The following is a 25,839-nucleotide window of genomic DNA, read 5'->3' on the forward strand; positions in this document are numbered from 1 at the left end:
TAATTTCCAAAATTTACATGCAGTTCATGCAGCTCAATATCAAAGAAACAAACAACTGAATTCAAAGATGGTCAGAAGACCTTAATAGACATTTCTACAAAGACGATATACAGATTGCCAACAAACACATCAAAGAATGCTCAACATCATTAATCATTAGAGAAATGCAAATCAAAACTACAATGGGATATTACCTCACACCAGTCAGAATGGCCATCATCAAAAAACCTACAAACAATAAATGCTCGAGAGGGTGTGGAGAAAAGGGAACCCTCTTGCACTGTTGGTGGGAATCTCCTCTATGGAGAACAGTATCGAGGTTCCTTAAAAAATTAAAAATAGAACTACTATACGACCCAGGAATCCCACTACTGGGCATATACTCTGAGAAAACCATAATTCAAAGAGTCATGTACCACAATGTTCATTGAAGCTCTGTTTACAATAGCCAGGACATGGAAGCAACCTAAGTGTCCATCGACAGATGATTTGACAAAGAAGATGTAGCACATATATACAATGGAATATTAGTCAGCCATGGAAAGAAATGAAATTGAGTTATTTGTAGTGAGGTGGATGGACCTATAGTCTGTCATACAGAGTGAAGTAAGTTAGAAAGAGAAAAACAAATACTGTGTGCTAACACATATATATATGGAATCTAGAAAAAAAAAGGTCATGAAGAACCTAGGGGCAGGATGGGAATAAAGATGCAGACCTACTAGAGAATGGACTTGAGGACACGGGGAGGAGGAAGGGTGAGCTGGCACAAAGTGAGAGAGTGGCATGTACATATATACTATACCAAATGTAAAACTGATAGCTAGTGGGAAGCAGCCACATATCCCAGGGAGATTGGCTTGGTGCTTTGTGACCACCCAGAGGGGTGGGATAGGGCGGTTGGGAGGGAGGGAGATGCAAGAGGGAAGAGACATGGGGATATATGTATATGTATGGCTGATTCAGTTTTTTATAAAGCACCAGCTAACACACCAGTGTAAAGCAATTTTACTCCAATAAAGCTGTTTAAAAACGTAAATAAATAAATTGGTAAGAGTTGTTTCCTCATGGTCTCCGGCATCATTGCCACCTGAAGCTGCCCTCTTGCCTTTTTTCTCAAAGGCTGTGGTCTTAGGGCAGTGCCCATTATATCAGTCACTGGAGAAGGGTAGGAAAGAGAGGAAAGGGTTAACATTTATGGAGAACCTTCCAAATTGTGTATAATCTCTTTTAATCCTCACAGTGGCTCCATCAGGTCAGCACAGGGATTTGAGTTGACGTCTGTGACTCGGAGTTGAGGCTCTGCCTGATGCTGGTGTGCTCTTTTCTGTGTTTTGCGTGTGTCTCTGTGTGTGTCTCCATTATCATAAAAAACATATTAAAACCTTCTTTTTTAAATTAATTAATTTATGGCTGTGTTGGGTATTTGCTGCTGCGCACGCGGTTTCTCTAGTTGAGGCAAGCAGGGGCTGCTCATCCTTGTGGTGTGTGGGCTTCTCATTGTGGTGGCTTGTCTTGTGGAGCACGGGCTCTAGGTGTGCTGGCTTCAGTAGTTGTGGCACATGGGCTCAGTAGTTGTGGCTCGTGGACTCAGCGTAGGCTCAGTAGTTGTGGCACACGTGCTTAGTAGCTCCGCAGCATGTGGGATCTTCCCAGAGCAGGGCTCGAACCCATGTCCCCTGCATTGGCAAGTGGACTCAACCACTGCGCCACCAGGGAAGTCCCTCAAAACCTTTTTGAGAACGCAGTGTATGTCTTCCTCCTCCCCAAAGGCATCTTAATAATATAGACAACATGCAAAGAACACAAAAATTCCTCTTGCATTTATTTTGTAAGTATTATTTATTCTTGTTTCAAGTTTTAAGTTTATCTGTTTTCAGAGATGGAGTTTGGGTGTCTCTTAGCCATATAATGGAGTCATGTGTTTTTTATACGTATGAATCTACATCAATATCTTCAAATTAAAAGGACCATTGACAATTTTTTACAAGTGTGTGTTTAAGGAATGAAAATTAAATAACTAATGGACTATTAATATGAACGGAAACATTCTGGCTTAAGCTCTAAAATGATTATTATTAGTTCCTTTATTTAGATCTTCTAGATACTTTTGGTGATTACATTAGAGATAGCCTGGGCTAATTTGAAGCATAGGAATGTACTATGCTTGCTTATTCGTTTTAGCGTGGAGCTTTCTCAGACAGCCTTCTTTGGGCTTTTATTTTATACAGTCTACTCTGGTGTGAAATCTCTTAGGTTTTATTTTCTCCTTTTGATCTGTGGTCCTGCATTTTTTACTTTTGCCTGGACACTGGAATGTGCTTTCAGTGATGTTCTATTTTTTATCAGGCAAACACAATACCACTCTGGAAAGGGTTGCAGTTTCTTTTGATGCAAGTGCGGTCTTGTTATACCTGCTGTTGTCATCCATGTTAGGTAATGTAGCAGTCCCTCTCATCACTTAGGCAATTTAAACCTCAGGATATTTTTGTAACATTGACATTTTATTCAAGAATTCGTGTCTCCACTATACACAGAATTTGCATTCAAAAATCTACTTAGGTCACTATTATATTAGTATAATTGTGTGTGGAAAGATAGGACTGTGCGTGCGTACGTGTGTGTGCTTCTGCTGCATGGTAGGCCTTGTAACTATACAAAAAACCTGTATGTATTCAGGTAACAGTGTAGGTTTTAGAATCTCTGGAACCCTCGTTACTCTCTGCAGACTGCACGGTCCTAATGTTAAGTCGTGACAGGACTAGTCCTCCTAAGAAACCGATCATATATATATATATATATATTTTTTTTTTTTTTTTTGCGGTACCCGGGCCTCTCACTGTTGTGGCCTCTCCCATTGCGGAGCACAGGATCCGGACGCGCAGGCTCAGCGGCCATGGCTCTTGGGCCCAGCTGCTCCGCGGCATGTGGGATCTTCCCGGACCGGGGCACGAACCCGTGTCCCCTGCATCGGCAGGCGGACTCTCAACCACTGCGCCACCAGGGAAGCCCAGAAACTGATCATATTTAATCTCAGGACATCTTAAGGAAAATGACTGATTTTGAGTTTTTACATATCTGTAAGTCATAGAGGTGCTAAGGATAGCTAAAATCTGAAATATGAAAGGGTTTTAGATGAAGAATCAATTTCTGCTATATGTCTTAACTGCCTTCCATATTTAGTACACATTATAATTAGAATCCTCTAATTACTCTCACAAGCAGCTTTAAAGCCAAAGAGTATACCAGTATTTCTTTTGCTTACGTATTTTTTCTAGGTACCTTTTGCAGGTGCAGGCATTTATCTTTTTCAGGAGCTAAATAAACAAGCAAGCAAGCAGTAGGCAAAGGCTGTTAACAATGCATTTGTTTCAGAAAGTCCCCAGGCCTTTACTAAAGACATTTTCACGTGTTAGACTCTTAGAAACCAACTATTACATAACTCAGTAGGCAAGCCAGCCTGGCATGTAGGGGTCTAACAGGGAGAAGCTCCTTTTCTATAATACTTTCAGCAAATCTTTATTGAGAAAGCAGAACCCCAGACTGACAGTGCCTGTGAGAGAAGCTACAGTGGGTGACAGTGACGGCTAGCTGTACGCTGGACTTTTGGTATCACCTGCCAGTTATGTGTATATTAATTTTTAAGTATGAACAGAAATAGAATATTTTCACACTTGAAAAGAAACTGGATTCTATATTTTGAAGTTTCCACATAGGTATTTGACTTACTCAGTTTAAGATCTTCTGGGGCCTGTAAGCAGAAATTTATTCCTCACAGCATTATTTAACTATTCAAGGGAAGTGATTAATGTTTTCATGATTTCTAAATTAGCTTGGGAAAATTATCTGAAACTTTCTCAAGGGAGAGTCATTTTATTATGTCAACAAAATTTTATGAGTTAGGTAAAAGTGAATTAAATACCTTATCCTATAATTCCCCTGAAAGCAAAACTATTAGGTAGAATTAACTGATGCACTGTTGTTTTCTGTAACATGTTGGAACTCTTTCCGAGCCCCAGTTTTCAACAGGATTCTTGTGGTTCACTGATGCTGTGGGGGATAAACAGGTCACTGCCCTCAATGAGCTTATATTTCAGTAGTAAAGATAAACCTTGAAAATTTATTGAGACAATTAATTATGTTATAATCATCATGCTCTGTTTGTGGCTCTAGACTGAGGACACTTCTTCCCAAACAGTCTCTAAAAAGGCAGATATTAATACCTTGCAACTTAGGATCAATTTAATGGATGGGAAACACCCTTGCCCCTTTGAATTCTTTCAGCCATGCCATCACACTCATGATTGCCTTCCTCTGGATCCCAAGTCATTTTCTTCTATTCATCCTGAACTTTAGTACTGGTGTCAGACTTGCTTTCTTCATTCCCAAGGCCCACCATTATCCTGATGGCTTTGGTATATTTGTGGAAAGTCCCTAGGTAGTTCCTTCACCTCCTCATCTCCAAAAATCACCTACCTTTTTTTTTTTTTTTTTTGCTGTACGCAGGCCTCTCACTGTTGTGGTCTCTCCCGTTGTGGAGCACAGGCTCCGGACGCACAGGCTCAGCGGCCATGGCTCACGGGCCCAGCCGCCTCGCTGCACGTGGGATCTTTCCGGACCGGGGCACGAACCCGTGTCCCTTGCATCGGCAGGCAGACTCTCAACTACTGCGCCACCAGGGAAGCCCACCTGCCTTTTTTAACCTGCTGCTCTTATTATACAGATCTTATAATATCTCACAAGTGTTCTAGCTTTACATGTAAGCATCTCACCTTCTGACCATAACATAAATTAATCTCTTTCTACTTGATTAATTTCACTGAGATCATCCATCAGCCTCATGGGGAGCATCCGTTGATCTAACCATCTGTCTTTTGCTAATTCATCAATTTGCTCATTGTATCAAAATTTGATTTCTTTGTAATCTCTTTTTGGTCACATTTTCTATTTCCATAAACTCCTTGATTCCTTTTTTTCTGTCTACTTTTTATGAACTTAAAATCAAGGAAATTCTATTTTAAATAGAATCACGCTCCATGGTAGATCAGGATCACTAGAAAAACACAGTCGCTAACTTCAGATGGGCCCACAATACTCCTGGAGATCCTATCACATTTTTCTTTTCAATTCCTTTTCTCTTCTTCTGTCCATTCTACTCCATTCATTTCTCTCCAAACTCCAACCACTCGTCCTTCCCACTAGCCCATCCTTTGTAGCTGAGAAAACTGAGGCCATACAGGAGAAACTCCCTTATCTACCAATCCTACAAATCCTACTCATATCTTCATTCATCCTTTCCTTATGTTATGAAAGAAGTAGAGCCCCTCCTCTGACCTGTGATTTGGATCCAGTGCTATCCTATCTCACATTAACAGTTATTTCTCTCATGTACACTCAAACATTCCCTTCAAATTGAATCATCCTCATCAACTTCAAAACATCTAAGTGTTTTTCGTCCTAAAAATGATAATAAAAGGTTGAACGCTTCCCTTGACCCCGTATCTTCTTCCATCCTTGGTTAGATTTCTCCACCGATTCAGGCATACTTCCTGTAGGAGGGTTACAAACATCTCCACTCCTCTGCTCTCTTCATTATTATCTAGTATGGTTTCCATTTCTGTTACTTCATATGATGGTACTTTATTTGGTCACTCTTAATCACAGTGTTACACATAAGGAGTGGTTTTGTTCCAGCTTTACTGAGATATAATTGACATATAACATTATGTAAGTTTAAGGTGTATAATGTGCTGATTTGATACAAGTATGTATTGTAGAATGATTACCACTATAGCATTAGCTAACACCACCCTGTCAGATAATTACCATTTCTTTTTTGTCGTGGGAACATTTAAGATTCACTCTCTTAGCAACTTTCAAGTATGTAATACAGTAGTTTTAAACACAATCACCATGCTATACATTAGATCCGCAGAAATTATTCATCTTATAACCAGAAATTTGTGTTCTCTGGTATGACATCATTTATATATGGAATCAAAAAAAAAAAAAAAACCTCAAAGAAACAGAGGCTAGAATGTTGGATACTAGGGTCTGGGGTTTGGGAGAAGTGGGGATATGTTGTTTACAGTGTACCAACTTCTAGTTATAAGATATATATGAGGGTATTTTTAATCTCCATCTTACTTAGTGTTTGATCGGCATTTGGTCCTGACATCTCTTCTCCTTCAGATACTCTTTTATTGGCTTTTATGATACCATGTACCTCCATTTCCCTTTTTTATCTCTACACACTTTATTTTTTCTCAGTTTCCTCTGTCTTTTTGTAGGCTTATCTTCCTTTATCCTATCAGGGTGAAAAGTATGGCAAAAAGAGAGAAGGTGGCTTGGGATGGATCCTTGAGAATCCAATGTTTAGAGTTTACATGAGATAAAGAGAAGTCAATTATATTTAATGATGCTAACATACTTATGTTCATGTATATTATACATTGTGTGTGTGTATATATCTATGTATAATTTGTTATTGTTGTTGTTCAGCTAGCATCTACTGAATGTCTGCTATGTGCCAGGTAATAAGAATAAGCTTTGAGGACACAAAGTTGAGTCAAGCACAGCTCCTCCTTTGAGGCCTCACACTGACATCAGAGCACTGATACGGATGGACCTGCAGCTTTAGTAATGTTGGTTAAGATGACTGTTTTATTCAGGTGACTATTTTATTACAGATGACTGTTTTATTCATTATCCAAATTTGGACCGGAACATATAGAAATAAACCTATTTCTATTCTGTAGATTTTCATTTTGTTACATTTATTCTTTGAAGGCAAATGTGTAATTTACTTTGAACTTTACATTAACAATATTCAGTGTTTAAAACTTCAAATCACAGAAAACATATTTGAGGAGGTTTATGGGAATGAAATACCAGTTTATTCTAAGGTTTTTTAAATTTTTTTTAATTTTCCAAATTCAGGGCAGAGAGTTAAGTTTTTGAAAAGGGAGGAGGGAATGGGAAGAAATTTCATTTTAGTACATGTGTCCTTTATGGATATTTTCTTCCCATGATGGCAGTGGTGCCCCTTAACCTAGAATGCTTACCATGTACCAGGAGCTGTGCTAAATGGTTCACGTGTGTTATCTCATTTAATTCCCCCTTAACCCTGAGGTGGATACTAATAGTTTCTTTTTATAGAAAAGGAAACTTAGGTTTAGACTGTACATCAGTTAAAGTTACATAAGTAACTTTACATATGTTTTTCTATAAGTTAAAGTTAACATTTAAAGAATGTGAACTCAACGTATATCTGACTTTGGAGCCTACACTTTTAACACTGTGATATATTGAAAGAAAATTAAGTGCAAGTTTTTATTTCAGATTTTTCTCATATCCATAATGTCTTGTCTTACGTGGCATTCCATATATCATTTAATCATTTCACATATACCATTCAATCTTCACAACAAACCTGAGTTATGGGCAAGGCCAGTGTTGCCCATCTGAGGCTCTGAAGACATGGTTAAATTAGTTGCCTGGGTTACATGTGATAGCAAACCAGCAACCAGAGCCCAGGCTCCTTACTTTGAGTTCAGCTTTCCATTGTATGAGGTACTTCTGCGTTAATTCAGTTTGCCAAAAGATAAAGTTGTTCTTGTTCTTTAGGGTTCGCCTCCTCCCCTCCTTTAATTTGACCTGACTTCACTTATTTAGTTAGTAATCCAAGAATGTTGCTAGAGTAGCAAAAATTTGATTAGAATCATCACCTTCAGTATTTCAGGTAACAGAGTGGAGTGGAAACAGCATGAAAAGCAGAGCCCTTTCATTCTGTTCTCAGGCTGGCCTCCTGGATGGGTTCAAGTTGACATCTGGTATGGCTTCCCTTGCTGTCTTCTCCTGGGAAGCCCTAGTTTTCTATTTGACACCGAGCATTAGCTCTGACCTGAGCATTAGCCCAAGCAAGTTTTGCATAATTAAGCTACTGAGATTGGTTTTCCCTGAGTGGACCGAAGAGACTTACAAGGTGAGGGCTCTGATAAAGTGATAAAGCTGATTAGATACTTAGCAGTAAAGGAATCTGATCTTAGAAATTTCCTCTTGCTCTAGTTAATGAGGCAGAGACAACACTTAGGGAAAATGAGTCACTAAAAAGAGAAACATTTTTATTTTCTTTACTAAAGAACCAATTCTTTCACTCCCTTTTAAATCAAGGCCTAACTTTATTTTCCAGAATAAAGCTCAGTTTAAATGCACAAATAAGAAACTTTTCCTCAGGGGTGTAGTAAACATGTTTAAACTTACCACCTACCAAGTAAAACAATTCGAGAAAGTAAAACTAAGATAAGCATAGAATTAAAATAATTTAATTAATGCTGCCTGTAACAAACCTGAAATAATTAACTGATTAATTATTCAGCTGTGTGGTCTATTCATAAGACTGTATTTTTTCCAAAAATAATTTTCTCATTTTTTCTTTCTATACTTTCCCTTTCCTTGAACTACCATTCGAGCAAGTAAAACTTGTTTTCCTGGAATATACTTATACAAATGTCCTATATTAACAATGTTCGTAATCTTACCTTTTGGTTTATTTAGCACTTTTACAGATGCTACTGTTTAATCCTCACAAAACTTTGTAATGAAAGCTGCATTATCTCCATATTATGGGGTTGGGACTTGGCTCTTAAAGGTTATGTGATTTGCTCAAGAATTTGTAAATAGGAGAGTTGTGTGTCAAATACAAATTTTCTCACCCCCAAGAAAGTGGCCTGTACCACAATTGCTCCAAGTTATACATTATTTAAAGTCTCTACTTCCCTCCTCTATTTCTTGCTAAACCTTTGTTCCAATATTTAGAAAGTGACCTGACAGTTGTTATCATATCAAATACCTTCACATGAAATGCAAATGATATGTATACACACACTCACGTATACACACACTCACACATACACACACATATATTTCTGTCTTTATAGGTTAGCCCTCCTTTCATCATGAAATATTTGTCTTCCCCCCAAAACCTCATTCTCCTACTTCTCAGCTTTAACTTATTCCAGGGAAATTAATAGTCATAAAGGGCAAACTTGAAGTAGAAAAGAACTAACACAGGAGGTAGCTTATGATGGGAGTGATTGGAGGGGAGGTGAACCATCCACCCAGCCTGCTGTGTCCTGTTGTCATTGGCTTTGGGGTGGATGTAGATATGGTATGAGAATGGGAAGGATGTAATGCTGATTGATGATACTGCTGTTTAGTCAATAGAATATCTAATTAGTTTGCTATTTAAAATAACACTTTAAAAATTTAACATACTAGACTTTTAAAGGAAATTTAAAGTCTATTTAAATTAAATGTTCTACTGTGTTTGTTTCTTGATCTTGAGAGGAAGTGTAGTGAAGTTGATGGAAGATTAGATCCTGGAGGTTGACTTGGGTCCATCCCTGACTCTACGACTTGTTAGCTGTTAGACTTTGGTGCAGTCACTTAACTTTCTTTAAATTGAGGATAAAAATAATAACTACCTCATATGATTGTAGTGAAGATGTAATGAATTTGTGTGTGTGCAGAGAGAGAGAGAGAGAGAGAGAGAAAGAGAGGAGGGAAACAACAGCAGATGTGAGCATGAATGGGCATACTCAGTTAGAACAGTCTCTTGAGTATAGTAAGAGCTCAGTAAAAACAATCAAACTTATCCCCCTCCACTTTAGTGGAGTTACCAGAGAACCCTTAATGGCTAACTTTAATTGATACTTTTTTAGTTTCCCTTGACCTCTCTCCTACAGCTCATGTTTTTTGCTATAGTTTGCATCTATTTTATTCAGACTCTTAAATTTCTAGTTTGTTGTTCTATTTTTACACAGTTACAGCAAGCTTCATTGTTTTCACTTTCTCCCATAGAGGCCCTAAATCTGTGCTGAGCTAGAACCACAGCCTGTTTCCAGAATTGGCAAATAGTCCCATGGGAAAGAAGATCCTGGGATCACACTCGAGAGATCCTGTCCTCCTAAAATTTGTGCTCATCTAGATGCCATTGTTTATGCAGATATCTGATGTTTTAAAATTATGGTCATTGTAATTTATCTGGCCTTTTCTAATCCTTTTGGTGGGAGTGTTGACCTGCCTGACTGGGGGGAGTGCCTTCCTCCACCCTTCTGTCTGAATCGTACTTTGTTGGCCTTACTTCTGCTGGCTGTCTTCTTGCCTTCCATTTCATGGTTTGCTGCTTTTTATCTTCTATGCCGTCTTACTCACCAATCCCTGTAACTTTCAAATCTATAGCTTACTCACTGCCATGATGATGACTTCCAAATCTATAGCTTTATTTTAAACCCATCTCTTCTCTTTGAGATATATCTGTCTAGTTATCTCCTAAGCATTTACCCCATATGTATCCTAGGCTAATGGAATCTGAAATGTCTGAAATGTACTTAGTTATCTTCTCCCTCAAATTTGTATCTTTTTCTGTATCACGTGTTCTGGCTAGGGATCCTGATAGTGTTGGGTCATGGGGTAGGCTGCCCCAAAATGTGCCTCAACGGTATACTGATTATTTTCAATTAGTTTCTTAAGAAATGGCCAGGGCAAGAGGGACACTCTGACCCTTCTTTCTGTCTTTCTGAAAACAGGAAATAAATCTCTCATGTGAAAGGTGTACCCCCTGCATCTGGCGGTAGAAGAACACCCTTATCACTCTTATCTCTTAGCAGAGATAGAGAATGCGGAGCTGAAAAGTCTGTGTAAACAAACCTTGCCACTTCACTAATTTACTACCCCAGGTCCAAACTCTGTTTAGGTTCTTCACTAATTGAGCACCCAAAACTATTTCCTGTCACTTCCTCACAAATTTATTGTTTCTTTGTCTAAAAAGCATAAAAGCTACCTGCTTTGGCCACTTCTTAGGTGCCATTTCTATGAGACCTGTGGGAAGTTTCCTCCTTCTTGACAACAGACAATAGCATTATCTACCTAAGGGCCCAGGCCAGGAATGAGAATTTTCCTATTATTTCTAAACAACTAATGAATCAATAATTTCTATTTTGTCTGTTTCCTTAGTATTATTTCTTTTATCTCTCCTTTTTCTTCTCATTTTTCTGTGTTCACTGTTACTAGCATATTATTTGTTTCTAGTCTTACCTTCTTTGGGGCCATCCTCCACCTTTTAGCCAAATATATTTATTTTTATTTTTTAATATTTATTTATTTATTCATTTATTTTTGGCTGCGTTCGGTCTTCGTTGCTGCACGGGCTCTCTCCAGTTGCGGCGAGTGGGGGCCACTCTTCATTGCAGTGCGTGGGCTTCTCATTGCAGTGGCTTCTCTTGTTGCGGAGCACAGGCTCTAGGCGCACGGGCTTCAGTAGTTGTGGCACGTGGGCTCAGTAGTTGTGGCTCGCGCGCTCTAGAGCGCAGGCTCAGTAGTTGTGGCACACAAGCTTAGTTGCTCCACGGCATGTGGGATCTTCCCAGACCAGGGATCGAACCCATGTCCCCTGCATTGGCAGGCAGATTCTTAACCACTTCGCCACCAGGGAAGTCCTGAGCCAAATATATTTGTAATACACCAATTTGATTATATTTTATTCCTACTTTAAATATCAATTTCCAATATGTTTCCTAAAACGTTTTGCAAAACAGTCCAAAGATAACCTATGTCTCTCCATGAATAATGGAGCCCATAGTCAAATAAAATGTTGAAATGTGGCATGCTTAATCCGTTTTCTCTTGAAGAGTCACAGCACACGTTACTAAGGGAAAGTCTTTACGAAGTTCTGTGATTGACTGTAACAACAAAATTCTAAAACATTAGCTTATATCTGAACATTGATTTTTAAAAATATATTTATTAAAATATTTATTAATAATATATATATTTAATATATATATATTTTAATTGATTAATCATTGACAGGATATACTCCTGACTTCACTCCCATGGTATTCAAAGTCTTCCATGCCTACTTCTCTAATTTCATCTCTTCCCTCTTGAGTCTTTGTAGCTATACAGATTACATTCATTTGGTTTCCCAAACACAGATTTCTGTTCTATTCCATTGTATATGGTTCCTTTTGCCTGGAGTAACACTAATCTATCTGATGACCTCTGTCTTTGAAAATTCAGCTATTTAAAAGCTTAGATCAGTTGATGTCTTTGCTGGTTAGCATACTGCTTGGCACATTTGTAGGTGCTCAATATATGTTAAATAAATAACAAAAATGGAAAAAGTCAATAAGGGAAAATTTAGAGATATGAGATTTGCTATATCTGCCTATTCATTCTGCCTGTATATTGCCCATTCAGGAAATCTACAACACTTAATAATAGTTGCTTAAGAAATTTAGTGAGAACTGCTTGACCTCAATAATTTAATTGCTCTTCAAAAAAATGTTGTTTACCTGTACAAGGTTTAGGAAATTACTCACATTATAAGATGAAATTTTAATTCTTATTGGACGAAAATTAAATTTTAATTTTCATAAGTGTGTTATAGCTATTTTTCTTTCACTGTGAAAATTCCTTAAAAATGATTGTTGTAAGTGTTTTCTATTTCTTCCTGACAGGTAATATTTGAAGCTGAAGTCTCAGGAGGAAGAAGTGGTTATATTGCCATTGATGACATCCAAGTCCTGAGTTATCCTTGTGGTAGGTTGTGATTAAGAACTGTATTTTTCTATATCCTTTCAACACTTGTCTTATATTGGTAGTGACTATTGATTATCACTTGGTCATTGCTCTCTCTTTTGTTGTTGTTACTCCTAGCCTTTTGTTCAGTTTTAAAAGAACACTGAAATATTTCTAGAGTTTTTGAATCAAATATTTTTCAGACTTGTACTACACATGTTAAAGGATTCTTTTAATTAATTACTGTTCAAAAGAAAACCACAGTCCCAAAATGGCGTCACTCATGCTAAAAGTTCATAATACAAAACCTAGATTTATACCTGATCCAACTGCAGTTTCAGTTTCTTCCAGAAATGTTATCTTAATTGACTAGTCTGGATTTCATGGTCAAGCACCAGTAGGATAATCTGTCCTGTGATCCGTCTCTATCTCCCAGAGGAAGAAGAGGTGATCTGAATCATAAAACCCTTGCTGTTCCTTTTCTTCCTCAAAGAAGATGTCCTGGCCTAAAAATAATTACTTCTTTTCTTTTTGCTAGTAGCTCCCTTGCCCCACTCTTCTTATCATAAAAACCTTCCATTTTGTACAACCCCTTTGATCTGTCTTATAGTTAATAGTTGGGATGCTGCCTGATTCATGAATCCCCTAATAAAGCCTGTTAGATCTTCAGTTTATTTAGTTGACATTATTTTTGACAGAAAAAATTAAAAATGTAAATGAAACTCTAGGTAGGACTCTTTCCTTTTTTTGGTATTATTAAATTGCCTAGGAAAGCAAAGAATAACAAATCAGTTCAGTGAAAAGAAAATAAGAAGAAGCCTCACCAACTTATGTGATCTGCTAAGTTGAAAGTTGGGGTGAAATGAAGAAAATGAATTAACTCATCTTATTCCAAACTTAAGACTAAGTTTTTAATGTCATAATAAATTTCTGGCTAATTCATATTAAACAACAAAACAATAGAAAGCACACAAAACAAGAAACTCAATTTGTTAACACATAGTTTGGTATGTCCTTAGATGCACATTGATTGGTCTTCAGATGGGATAACTACTTTTGTGTTTATATCACATACTCTGAAAGGCAATTACTGCATGCATTCAGTAGAGCCAGGCATAAAACGGTTGGTATAAATTCAGACTTAAGCTATATCTCCCAACAGCAGTGATTTATAGGGCCCATGAATTCTAGATGATCTGTTCAGTAACCCTCCTGGTGGAAATTCTCTAATACTTTGTAAGCAGCATGCACAGGGGGCACCGTACCAGGGGCCAAGGCTCATGCTCCTGCTAACTGGTTGTCAAACCCTAGTGTGCCTCAGAATCACCAACTGGATGTGGCAAATCACACATTGCTTGGCCCCTCACTGGGTTCTGATTGTTCCCAGGTGATACTAATGCTGATCGTCTTGAGTTCACAATTTGAGAACCACTGTTCTAGCTTGTGTTCTAGTGCAAGCATTCCTTTTTCTGAAGCACCTACTGAGGTGAGGCACTGGAGAAGGATGTAGCAGGCAAAGGTGAAGTGATTTATTACATGTGGTGTATTCTAAGAAAAAGGAGAAATTATCTCACTCAAAGTTCAAGCTGGTTTACTAAACTCCTTCAATCCATTCATATATGAGAACGGTGTTTCCATCTACTGTTCATTTACACTTCTTGAAAGAAGATATTAAAGAAAGGCTTTCATGAGTAAACAAGTTAAAAAATACAGAAATTGAGCACAACAGTAGTTTCATTGTGATATGATCCTTCATGCACTATCTTTACTCACTGAGGCTTAGCTTTTCCCGTTTATGTTTTCTTTCAGTTGAAAACCTGAATAAGCTTCAGTTTTAAAAGGTAATTATAGAGAATGCTTGTTTGACAGTCATGTAACTCATGTATATTTTGATGGCAGTCATCACTTTTTTGTTGGTCTAATATTTCTTTTGGGTAACTTTCTTAGGACTATGAAGGAATAGGAGGTGGATTTAACAACAGTTAAGCTAATACTCTGAGAGGAAGAAAAACAGTCCCTTACCTTGTTCTTTGAAGTACTAGAGGATTATAGTTATTGAAATTTCTTTAGAAAAGAAAAGAAAGATGTAACTGCTTAAATTGTAACTTAATAGTTCAACAGCCATGTATATGTCAGTTTTTGAGCTGTCATTCTGTGTTTTTCTTATAGTTTTCTATTATGCTCTGCTTTGTGCCTATTTGATCTCTTTTGTTTGCTTTGACTTGTAACTATTATTATCACCCGTATGCAACATGCTACAGGGGTCCTCCAGCAGTAATCGTTGGGTGCTCACTCTGTATAGAATTGCTCTAACAATTATGGGGCGATACGTAATAAAACTATTTAAAAAAGAGAACTTAGCGTGAGAGAGGCAACAATGTCTTTCAGCACAGAGAAAACTGAAATTTTCGTCCATACGACATTAGTCTTGGCCGAAGGTAAAAGTATGAACAACATTATTCTGTTGGGAAAAAGTAACACGGCATGTTTTCTTCATGTGGAAAAAAGTAAGTTTTTTCTTGTCTTCACAGATAAATCTCCTCATTTCCTCCGTCTGGGGGACGTAGAGGTCAATGCAGGGCAGAATGCTACATTTCAGTGTATCGCTACAGGGAGAGACGCTGTACATAACAAGTTATGGCTGCAGGTAAGGCCGCATTGGCAGCTGAACTAAAGGGTACACTTGATTTTTAAAAAATCACAAATTCTTTTTCCCTGTATGTGTGTGTGTGGGGGTGGGGGTGGAATATGTGTGTGGCAGGTTGTCTTTTGTGTAGGTTTGATTTAATTCGCTGCAGATTCATTTCAGATATTTCCATTTTTGGAATATGAATAAAAATATAACAGTGTATAGTTAATAAGTATTTGGGTGAGTTACTCATTAACTCCTTAGAGAATCATAATTCTCTAATGTTATGTCCAAACTGTAAAAACAATTTTTCTAGATCCATTCAAAATAGGAAAAAAATGAAAAATGTCTCATTTAACATTTTGAAAACAACTTACAAGAGCATAGTACTTAAGCAGGAACTGTCATACTCTGATAAAGTTTTCAAAAGTATTTTAAGAAACCTTTGGGAGTATTTCTGGAAATGTGAATTGGAAGAGAGCCAACTAAAATTGTTTTTCAGGATTTTTGTGTATAAGGGTTAATCACAGATCTGAGGACAAGATATTTGCCTTGCACATATTAAATCTGCAAAAAATGTGTATTTAATGAATTGCAGTTTAGCATACATGTTGGGGAAATGTAAATGGTGCATACAAAGAGCTTTAAAAGAATCTGTGAGAAAACAGTGACTAAGGAATGTGCCATATCCTCAGAGAATATCTGTGTCAATCCTGGGACAGAGGTGGGTGGGGAGGTGGGAGGAGCTAAGAGCAACTAAAGCCTTGAGGCTGGACCTAGGGCAGAATATTTGAAGCTAGAATGTAAGAAATAATATTCTCTGAGCACCTTTATTATTATTATTATTTAATTCTGTTTGCATCAGAATGAGGAAAGGGATTTAATTAGTTAGAATTTTAAATTCCTGAGAATGCCAATAGAGACCAAAAAGGAAAATCATTAGCTTAGTTTCTTGAACATAGACATCAGGCTTTATTTTGTGATATCTTTAGAGAGAGAAAATTAGTGTCAAGGATCATCATTAGGTTTCAGGAAGTTGGGATCATAATTATAATCAATGATTATTGAAATCATACGCGTATAATGCCTGATATTGTACTGGGTGTTATAAATGTGTTTTTTCATTCAATTCCCACATCCAATCGGATGTTATAACAGATGTATTTCATATAAATCTAATTATAGCTACTTTTGTAATTTATTTAATATGTGCATATCAGGATACCATCCTGAATACGTGAAAAGGAAATGTACTCTCTCCTTTTTACCCTGTGATTATGCTAATTTCCACTACAGGTATTTAAATATAAGATAATTCTTCCTGTAGAGTGTATTGTATAATGTACAAATTGTTTCATCATCTAAACATCTAGTTAGAATCCCTCTTACTTTCTCTCTCAGCCTATATACTGATAGTATTAAGAATGTGTTTAGATATATTTTCTAATTACTTTGCTAGTCGTTTGTCATTTAGGTAGAGACATTTTTGGCATTTAATTTTTATTGTTACCTATATAGTCTTGTCTTGGAGAACCAGAGACTCTGCAGTCTGCCCCTGGGTTTACGCCCCAGGATTTAATGGGACGTTGAAATAAAAAGGGTTTTGTGTACTTAGACACCAGCTGCCTTGTGGCAACAAAGACTTTCTGGCCCCGCTGGTCTGAGTGGGTTGCAGTCAAAATACTGCTCATTTATTGTTTGTTTCTTACTTTTGTAAATTGGCTCATTTCATTATAGTTTTAAAAAATTTTCCTCTTGCCAGTTTTTAAATAAAGATGAGAGATAAAAATATTCTGTTCAATTTCTGTTCTGCTTTCTTTTTTCTCCTCTTCTTTCTCTTTACATTTTCCAAGGTGAATTTATATATTTCTCGTCTATTTTGACATTGCCCAATTCTTCAGCAATTTACATGCTTATTCATGAAAAAGCTTTTCTGCCTTTTTCAATAATACCACTTAAATTACCTTAACTTATTCCCTTGAATCATTCTTCTCCATATTTAAGAAACATTGAAGATTATCAATTGCCTGGTTTAGGGTTGTTTTCAAATAAATAAGACTGAGACGTAGAGATAATGGTGTAGATATATAGATGTAATTGATATGTGTACATCTATAGAGTGAGTGAATCAGAAAGTGGCCAATGATTAAAAAAAATGATCCATCTTTTGCTGAAACTAGTAGAAACATAATAAAGGAAGAAGAATCTTGATTCGACAATGCATCTACAGGCCAACACACACGGATAGATGTCAAGTTATTTTTGCTTGGTGTAGAACAACTTCCTAAAGGTCAAGGGGCCCAGTTCTTAATTCTAACCTTAATTCTAACTCTTTAATTCTTATAACTCAGTTAATTATATTGGCTTAGAGAATTCATTGAACTTTTCCTGGCCATAGATTTTTTTATCTATTAAAGGAGGTGTGGGTAGAGACCAAAATCCCTTCCAGCTGTAAGATGCTAAACCAGGTCTCTACATTATTTTTGATGGTCTGAAACATGGCTTTGATCACCTTTGTTTTGTTTCATGGAGGAATGTAAAAATTTTTTTTTTTTTTGCTGTACATGGGCCTCTCGCTGTTGTGGTCTCTCCCATTGCAGAGCACAGGCTCTGGACGCGCAGGTTCAGCGGCCATGGCTCACGGGCCCAGCCACTCGGCGGCATGTGGGATCTTCCCGGACTGGGGCACGAACCCGCGTCCCCTGCATCGGCAGGCGGACTCTCAACCACTGCGCCACCAGGGAATCCCCCTAAAATTTTTAAGTTATTAGTTTTGTGTGGGAAAAAAATCATTCCTCAAATTAAGTATCATTGTGAGGACAACTGCGTAAAGTCTCTGCTGACTGCTGTGAACGAATGTACTCTGAAGTAACTCAGAATGAAAGGTCTTTGCATCCTATTACAAAAGTAATGGAATAATGGAGTAGCTGTTACACCTGCCACGGTCAGGTGTAATAAAAATGGCCATCAACTTTTTATGTCCTCCAAATCATTTATATAATATAATAATATTGAGCTTCAATTGGTAAATGTTTGAATATGGTGTAAAAGAGCAAAAACTAGAAAGCTTCCAATTTTCTATTTTAAATGAAAAATGGTACACTACAACTGCCATGAATACCTGATAGTATATGACATTCAAATTAATTTATGTATAGAAATACATTTAGAGAATAACTTCGCACTTGTTTATTGTCTTTAGCTTACAATTGATATTTCAGTCATTTTTATTGTTTAAAATGACATACAAATTAGGTAAATTAAAGAATGGAGCATAAAAAAGCAAACACTTAGTGACTTACCTGAGATAATCTGGGATAGTCCATAAGACATATCATAGTGGGTCTGCTATATCTTTAGGGAGTGTTCTTTTTGTTTTTTTAATATTTATTTATTTAATTTATCTTTTTGGCTGTGTCGGTTTAGTTGCCACACAGAGGCTTTTCTCTAGTTGTGGTGTGCAGGTTTTCTCTCTCTAGTTGTGGCGTGCAGACTCCAGAGCACATGGGCTCTGTAGTTTGCGGCACGTGAGCTCAGTAGTTGTGGTGCGTGGGCTTAGTTGCCCTGTGGCATGTGGGATCTTAGTTCCCCAGCCAGGGATGGAACCCTCGTCCCCTGCATTGGAAGGCAGACTCCTTACCACTGGACCACTAGGGAAGTCCCTTTACAGAGTTTTCTTTCCTGCAAGATCTCAGATTATAAAATTAGAGAGTCTTAAAAGAAGGTCATTCACTCTAGACATTTAGAAAACAATGACAAAATACATAAGCCAAATTAACCTCCTTGCACATGCTGAGCAAACTACTGATGCATAAAACAATATGGATGAGTGTTTTTAAAAGTCCATTGGTGTAGCATTATGCATAATGTATATAGCACAACCAAAAGAAATACCTTCAATAAAATATATCATGCTCTAGTGTAAAAAAAAAAAAGTCCATTGGTGTCAGCAAGCTATAAATCTGGTGAAATCATGAGGTTTTGTGGGATGTAGTTTAAAAAAGTATGTTATGCAGTTCATATTGGATAAGGGAGTTGGGATAAAGTCTTTAGTTGCTCCTAGAGAATTTCCAAATTCATTTTCTTTCATAACGCTCAGTGAAGTAGCTTGCATTCTAGATATGAACACAACTTTTTTTTTCAGCTTACAATTTGCAGTTTTCCCCACATGAACAGATGTTTTATAATGCTTACAACAAGTTTTAAAACTATACCATTTTGTGTTCCTAAGGAACCCCCAATGGTAGAGAATTTGTGGATCATAACTTAAGGCTTATGATAAAACCCAGGTTATAGGAAATAAGATCATCAGTGAGATTTTAATGTACAATTTAATGTTTAATGTTTTTCAGTGTTCAATTTATAGTGAAATAAAATAATAAAAATGTCTGTTTATATTCCTGAGAGGTACCAGATAATTTTCTCACAGGAAAGAAAAAAAATAGGTTATATATGTTCGTGGGTTAAAAATTTTAGTCACGTCCTTTTTATTTCAACACAATAATATGGATAGTAGATAAAGTGATCGCAGGAAAAAGTGAATATATAAGGGAACAATAACGTATGACACAGAAGTTCCACTCCTGAGTAGTTACATAAGAGAAATAAAAGCATGTGTTCACAAAAAGACTTGTGGAAGAATGTTTATAACAGCTTTTTTATTCATTACAACCAGTAATTGTAAAGAACCCAAATGTCCGTTAACAGGAAAATGGATAAACAATTTGTGGTTCATTCACACTACTCAGCAATAAATTAGAAAGCGTGCACTACTGATACCAGGACTTATAAAGCTCAGCAATGTTATGCCTTCTGGAAGAGAAGAGACACAAAAGAGTGCATGACTCTCTAGATGCTAATCTATGGTGCTAGAAATCAGAACAGTATTTGACTGGGGTTGGGGGGTGATTAGGAACCGGAAGTGAGCAGGGAAACTTTTTGAGGTAAGGTAAATGTCATATAGCTTTATTGAGGCTTTGGGTCTATGGGTGTATATACATTTGTCAGAAGTTAAGATTTATCCAATTTGCTGTATATAGTTTACTTTAATAAACCATGAATGAGGAGAAAGTGAGTATATGAAACATTTCCTCAAATACCCAAATCACTGGCAGTACTAATCATGCTGTAGATCAGCGGTCCCCAACCTTTTTGGCCCCAGGGACCGGTTTTGTGGAAGACAGTTTTTCCACGGATGTAGGGGGTGCGGTTCAGGTGGCAATGCGAGCGATGGCGGGGATGGTTCAGGTGGCAATGCGAGCGATGGGGAGCTAAGCCTTACCAGTCCGTGGCCCGGGGGTTGGGGACCCCTGCCGTAGATGGCGATAGCCTAGTACAAACATTACCTGCATTTTTGTCCGTCTTGTCCATTTGAAGTCATTTGATTAGGTTCAAGGGTGATTTTTAATCATCAGTGTAAACTGAAATATAGAATAAAGCATGTTCTGAGTGTTCTATTATCAGAACACGTTATAACGTTCGAGGATGTGAAAGAGTTGAAACAGGAGTTGGACTGTAACTTACAAATTAGTATTCTTTCATGAAGGTCCAGTGTAAGTGGACACCTACATGACAAGTCAAATAGAACCCATTGCTGGAACATCTGTCAGACCATATGCTTTGGCCTCAGGTTCAGTGTAGAAACTAAAATGCTAATGACTCCATCCATCATTACAGAGCTTGGTGGGCATGCATCATTGGGTTGGACAGAGAAATTCAACAGTGGAGTTACTGAAAGCAGGGAATTGTGTGGGGAGATTTGGTGGCACCGTTCATTTTGGTGAATTGAAATGAGGCTGTTTAATGTGTGACTGGTAATTCTATGCAGATTGCCATCAAAGCTGTGGCAGTTGGGCCAGTCTTTCAGTAATCTCCCCAGGTGCTGACACGGTGCCTCCTGAGTAGGCCTGCCAAAACAGGAAAGTCAGCCATCACTTTGCCCTTGGTGAAGCTCGTCACTGCTAATGTAGTGTGATACAGCTAGTTTCTCAGCCAAAGGAAATGTCATTCCTTCTGGAGCAATAGATAATTAAGCAATACATTGAGAGTAAAATTAGTATAATTAGGTGCAGATTGCTCTAAAAAACAACCAGAGAGAGGCTGACCTTTCGCAGTACCAACTGTTGCCAGCTGAGGGTCAATGAAAATGGTTGGTCTGAAACTTCTGGCCATAAAGTGTTTTATCTATCCAGGCAAATGTAATAGCCTTGTTCCTATACTACATGGGAACATCGTCATGTAGCATTGGAAATGAGAAGCATGATTTTTTAAAAAATGAATAATTTGAAAGTACAAAAATTTTATCTGGTGAAATATATCACTACAGTGTTTCAAAGGCCAACTAGTCATTGCTCACAAAGCTCTTTTTGATGCTGCCATGCTATAGTATTTTCCTGTATCTATTTATACTGTCATATGAAGTGCCTGGAACCTTGTATCATGTTTAATTTCCACAAGAGATTTTACTATCGCTGAAACTATTTCTTTTTGAGAAAAAAAAATCTGGTAATTTTCCATTTATTATAATGAAGGGAAAATGTTGGAGGGAATTAATCTATGCCTAGAAGCATGCAGTTTACAGTGGGCAATTCATTGAGAAATAATTTGAGAGGACTATTTCAAAGCCAAACTGATTAAACATTTAATATATGATCAGCTCACATTGGATACCATGGGGGTGGGGAGAGAAAGGAATGAGATAATGTGAAATTGTCCTAATGTCTAGACTTGGTGAAAGTTCTGACATTTTCGAGATTGGCCCTAAGAGTGGCTGACACATATCTGAAATATTAGAATAACAAAAGGCAGCATATAATTACTAGGACATTTGGTAAAGTTGAAGAAATGATGTCAGAATGGCTAAAGGTACATCGTATAAATATATCTTGAGATTTGTGGGAGACTGGATAAGTTTCTTAAAATCTTAGAATATTGGGAATATACAGGAGGGATTTAGTTTGTTTTTTTATAGATAGTAAAGTACGATAATAACTAGTAGTTTGAAGCTATTTGGTGAGAGATATAAGCTGATTATGAGGAAGACCTTTGTAATTGTAGGGCTGTTGAAACCTAGAATGAGCTACTGTAGGAGGTAGTAAAATTAGGGGAAGTGTCCAAGCATAATCTGGTTAAGTACTTGCTAGAGATGTAGAGGACATTTAAGCATGAGGCTGAATGCTTTTTTAAGATCCTTTCAGCCCTGAGAGATGCTTGTATAACCGAATAAGAAAAGATCATATGGAATCTAAGCCCAGTGCTTTTTCAGAGTTGAGAGAGAGCATCACAGACTGAAGTGTTTGGTGAAATCATTAAAGAAGATTTGATAGAGTCTTTGAAGGACATATAGGACTTGGATAAGCAAGGATTAAGTGGGCATGGTTATCACTGCGGTTTAGTGTATGTGTGTGCTGGTGGGGTAGAAACATCAAGAGAAGAATCTTCTTGAAGTGTAAGGTTCACAATGGGAAGTTGAGGTAAATATAGTTTATGGGAGGGTTGGGACTAGGCCGTGATGGAGACAAAAGCAAGAAAGAAGCTACTGCTGGCAGTACAGACATCAAGTAGTGAAGGCCTAGGATTGGACAGTGCTGGTGGATTTGGAAAAAATGTGAGGAGGGGAGGAGAGGGACCAATGAAAGAAGACACAGAGTTTGGGTCTGGTTGGTACCAGATGAAAGAATTTGGAAGAGTGAAATAATAAAGATGGCTTTTAAAATTTCCTCAAACGTTTATTTTTTACAGCCGGTCTGTGAATTTGTTTTCTCATTTTCTGTCTGGGAACTAATTTACCTGCTCCACGCGTTTGTTTACTTTTTGCCCCTTCTGCCTTGATAATTGCATATGAGTTTTCCTAAATAGGAGTGAAAAATGAGGAGACATTCCCATTCCTTTTGACTCTTTAGCCTTAAAAAAATTTTACCAAGACAGTTTGAAGCTTGTGGCCAAATTAGAAACCTCTGGGTGTTCCCGATTTCACTTAGGAGAATTCATCTGTGGGAAGGCTGTTGGTGCTTTCAGCCTTGCCTTCTGTATCTTGTGGCTCACAGAACAGGACCCGTGTCAGAGAAGAGTATTAACCATGTCTGTTGTGCTTTCCTGACTCCTTGTAAACTGATAGATGAACGCTAGCCTGCTACTTAATTCTAATTTTCTCTGTTTATCCTGTTTAAGCATTAGTGATTTTTTTTCTGTGTATATGCTGATTTACAATTAATTCTGCTCCACTTAAGAGACCATGTTCTATTTGGTAGCTAATGGCTATCACTCTTATCAGTCCTGCTTTTCCTGAGGACCTTGTTTTATTCGAGTTCACGGCATTATATTCTTCCTTCATGGCTTCATGTAAAGAATTATAATCATTGGTCTTGAAGTAAAATCACTGACCAAGTATCATGGATTGTAATGTTTATCTTTTACCCTTGGCATTTTGGGTGTGTATGTATGTAACAATGAGCATCAGAAAGTTTAATCATATTTAAGTTTTAGAACTTACAAATATTCCTGAGGTCATTTTGGTTGACTTTGTGTGGCTTTCTACCATAAACAGCTCAGTGCCTTAAAGATACGATGCATTCTTTTCCTTCTTCAATAATTCATAAACTCTGAGTTTGTTGTCTACAGATTACATAATTGACCATAAATGAATGATGTGTGGAATAGTCTTTATCTTCTTTATGTATCCCTGGAACATGACTCGAAAGGCCTGGCAGTCATAGAAGCTCAAGGATTTCTTCTTATCAATATCTATAAATAACAATTTACTGCTTTTTCTGTACAAGAATAATGCACTCTCCTACTGTTCTCAGAGCTGCCCTTTCAGTGTTTTTCAGGTCACGTCAAGCACTTTACAACATTCCATCGAGCTCCTGTGATCAGTGTTACAACATGGGGCTCTGGCAGTGGGCTGGGTTTCTTCTTTATGAAAAGCAGTCTGATTTAAAGATAGTATATTTATAAAATTCTTTTATTTGAAAATAAAACATAGAGAAAGCCTCACAAAAATGAAAAACTATGACTCAATGAATTTTTATGATACCCACCACACAGGTCAAGAGAAAGGCTTTGCCAGTCATCGTAGAGGCTCTTTCCAAGTGGTCCATCCCAGACACAAATGAGCCATCTCTCTACAAATGATAAGTTGTAGCCTACCCCTACAAATAATAATTATCATGACTTTCAGCCCTTGTATTTTTTTCCTGTTTTTTTTCCACTTACATATATTTAGTCTCCTTAGATACTATAGATTAGTCTTGTCTGTTTTTAAAAATATGTCTTTTAGAATCCCTTTAATCTGTGTGTTTGTCCTCTCTTGTGTTTGTCACAATTTATCTGTTGAGGAACCCAGGCCATTTGACTTGTAGTTTTCACACAGTCTGCATTTTACTGATTGCATACAAATGTCCTCTTCAGTTCAACATGTTCCTTTGAGTTTCCTGAAAATTGGCAGCCAATTTTCTAGAGTCTAGATTTTCAAATCTAGAGTCAAGTTTGATCCTGTGGCAGTGCTAGAGGAGGTGCATGGTGTGATTACCAGAGGCACAAAATGTCTCCTATTTCTTTTTGTGATTCTGATACCAATTGATGTTTAATGCCTATGTTCATTCCTGGTGGTTGTAAGTTGTGATATTCTAATTTTATTATTTCTTTTGTATTTTGTTTAATTAATGAAGACACACTTATCATCATCTCCTATCTGGCTACCCAGTGTTATAGTTCATTTTAGGAAGGGCATGGTAACTTCTCAAATCTTTGCTTTAATTATTGGTTTTTAATATAATTAGTTGGTTCCTGTCATCCTCCAAAGGTGACTGATTCTTCTTCCTCTTTTTTTTAATATCAAGAACTTATGGATTTAGGCATATTTAATAGACTTCAATTCATTGCAATTAATACTATTTTTAAGACTCACATCATCCCAGGTTGGCTCCAGTGTCCATTTGATATAACTTCAGTAATCTTCGATAGCTTTCTTGTATTGCTATCTGATGTCAGTGTCATCTTGCACATTTTCTCTTTCAGACCTGGTGCCCTGTTTTACAATTTTGAGAAATTATATTTCAGGACCATTATGTGAATGCTGAGGGGTATTCATTGCTAGATCTTTTCAGTGAACAGAACTAAGAAAAATATACATATATATTTAAAGGTAAAATAACTATTAGTTTATATTGATATTTCAAATTCAAGCCTAAAGTTTTTCACTTAATGTTTTCTTTATTACAGTTTGTCAGTTACATCTTTTTTTCCACACTCATATTTTTGGTTCTCAATGACACAGAGAAAGAGACAATTACAATATCCCATAATCACTCATTTTAAAATCTCATGTTGTTTTGAATACTTGTACCCTATCTCCATTGTTAGCATAGAGCCATTGCATATTGTACTCTCTCCCATTTAGCTCTTATTTGGTGTTAGTTCTACGTGTAGCTTTGTTTTTTAATGTTCATCATCAGTATGTATGTCATGTCTTAGTAATTTTGGTTGTTTGAAACTTATTTTCTGGGAGATTCCACAGGAATAAGCTCATGTAAATAATATTCCCTGAGTTCTTGGATGTTGATAATAGTTTATATGTGCCCTTGGTTCTTATGTCAATTTTGAAGGTTATAAAATCCTTCATTTGCATT

General features: G+C 37.1%; 1 protein-coding gene across 13 annotated transcripts in view; it reads left to right on the forward strand.

Annotated features, from left to right (window-relative positions):
- PTPRK (protein tyrosine phosphatase receptor type K) overlaps positions 1-25,839 on the forward strand; it is a 566,337-nt gene that overhangs the window by 281,498 nt on the left and 259,000 nt on the right. For all 13 annotated transcript variants that reach the window (XM_067702150.1, XM_067702139.1, XM_067702144.1 and 10 more), the window contains exons 4-5: positions 12,522-12,603; positions 15,114-15,229. In XM_067702150.1, the coding sequence (XP_067558251.1) occupies positions 12,522-12,603; positions 15,114-15,229 (198 nt within the window). The remainder of the gene's footprint in view (positions 1-12,521; positions 12,604-15,113; positions 15,230-25,839) is intronic.

Source organism: Pseudorca crassidens, chromosome 13 (assembly GCF_039906515.1).
Source record: "Pseudorca crassidens isolate mPseCra1 chromosome 13, mPseCra1.hap1, whole genome shotgun sequence".
Taxonomy (NCBI): domain Eukaryota; kingdom Metazoa; phylum Chordata; class Mammalia; order Artiodactyla; family Delphinidae; genus Pseudorca; species Pseudorca crassidens.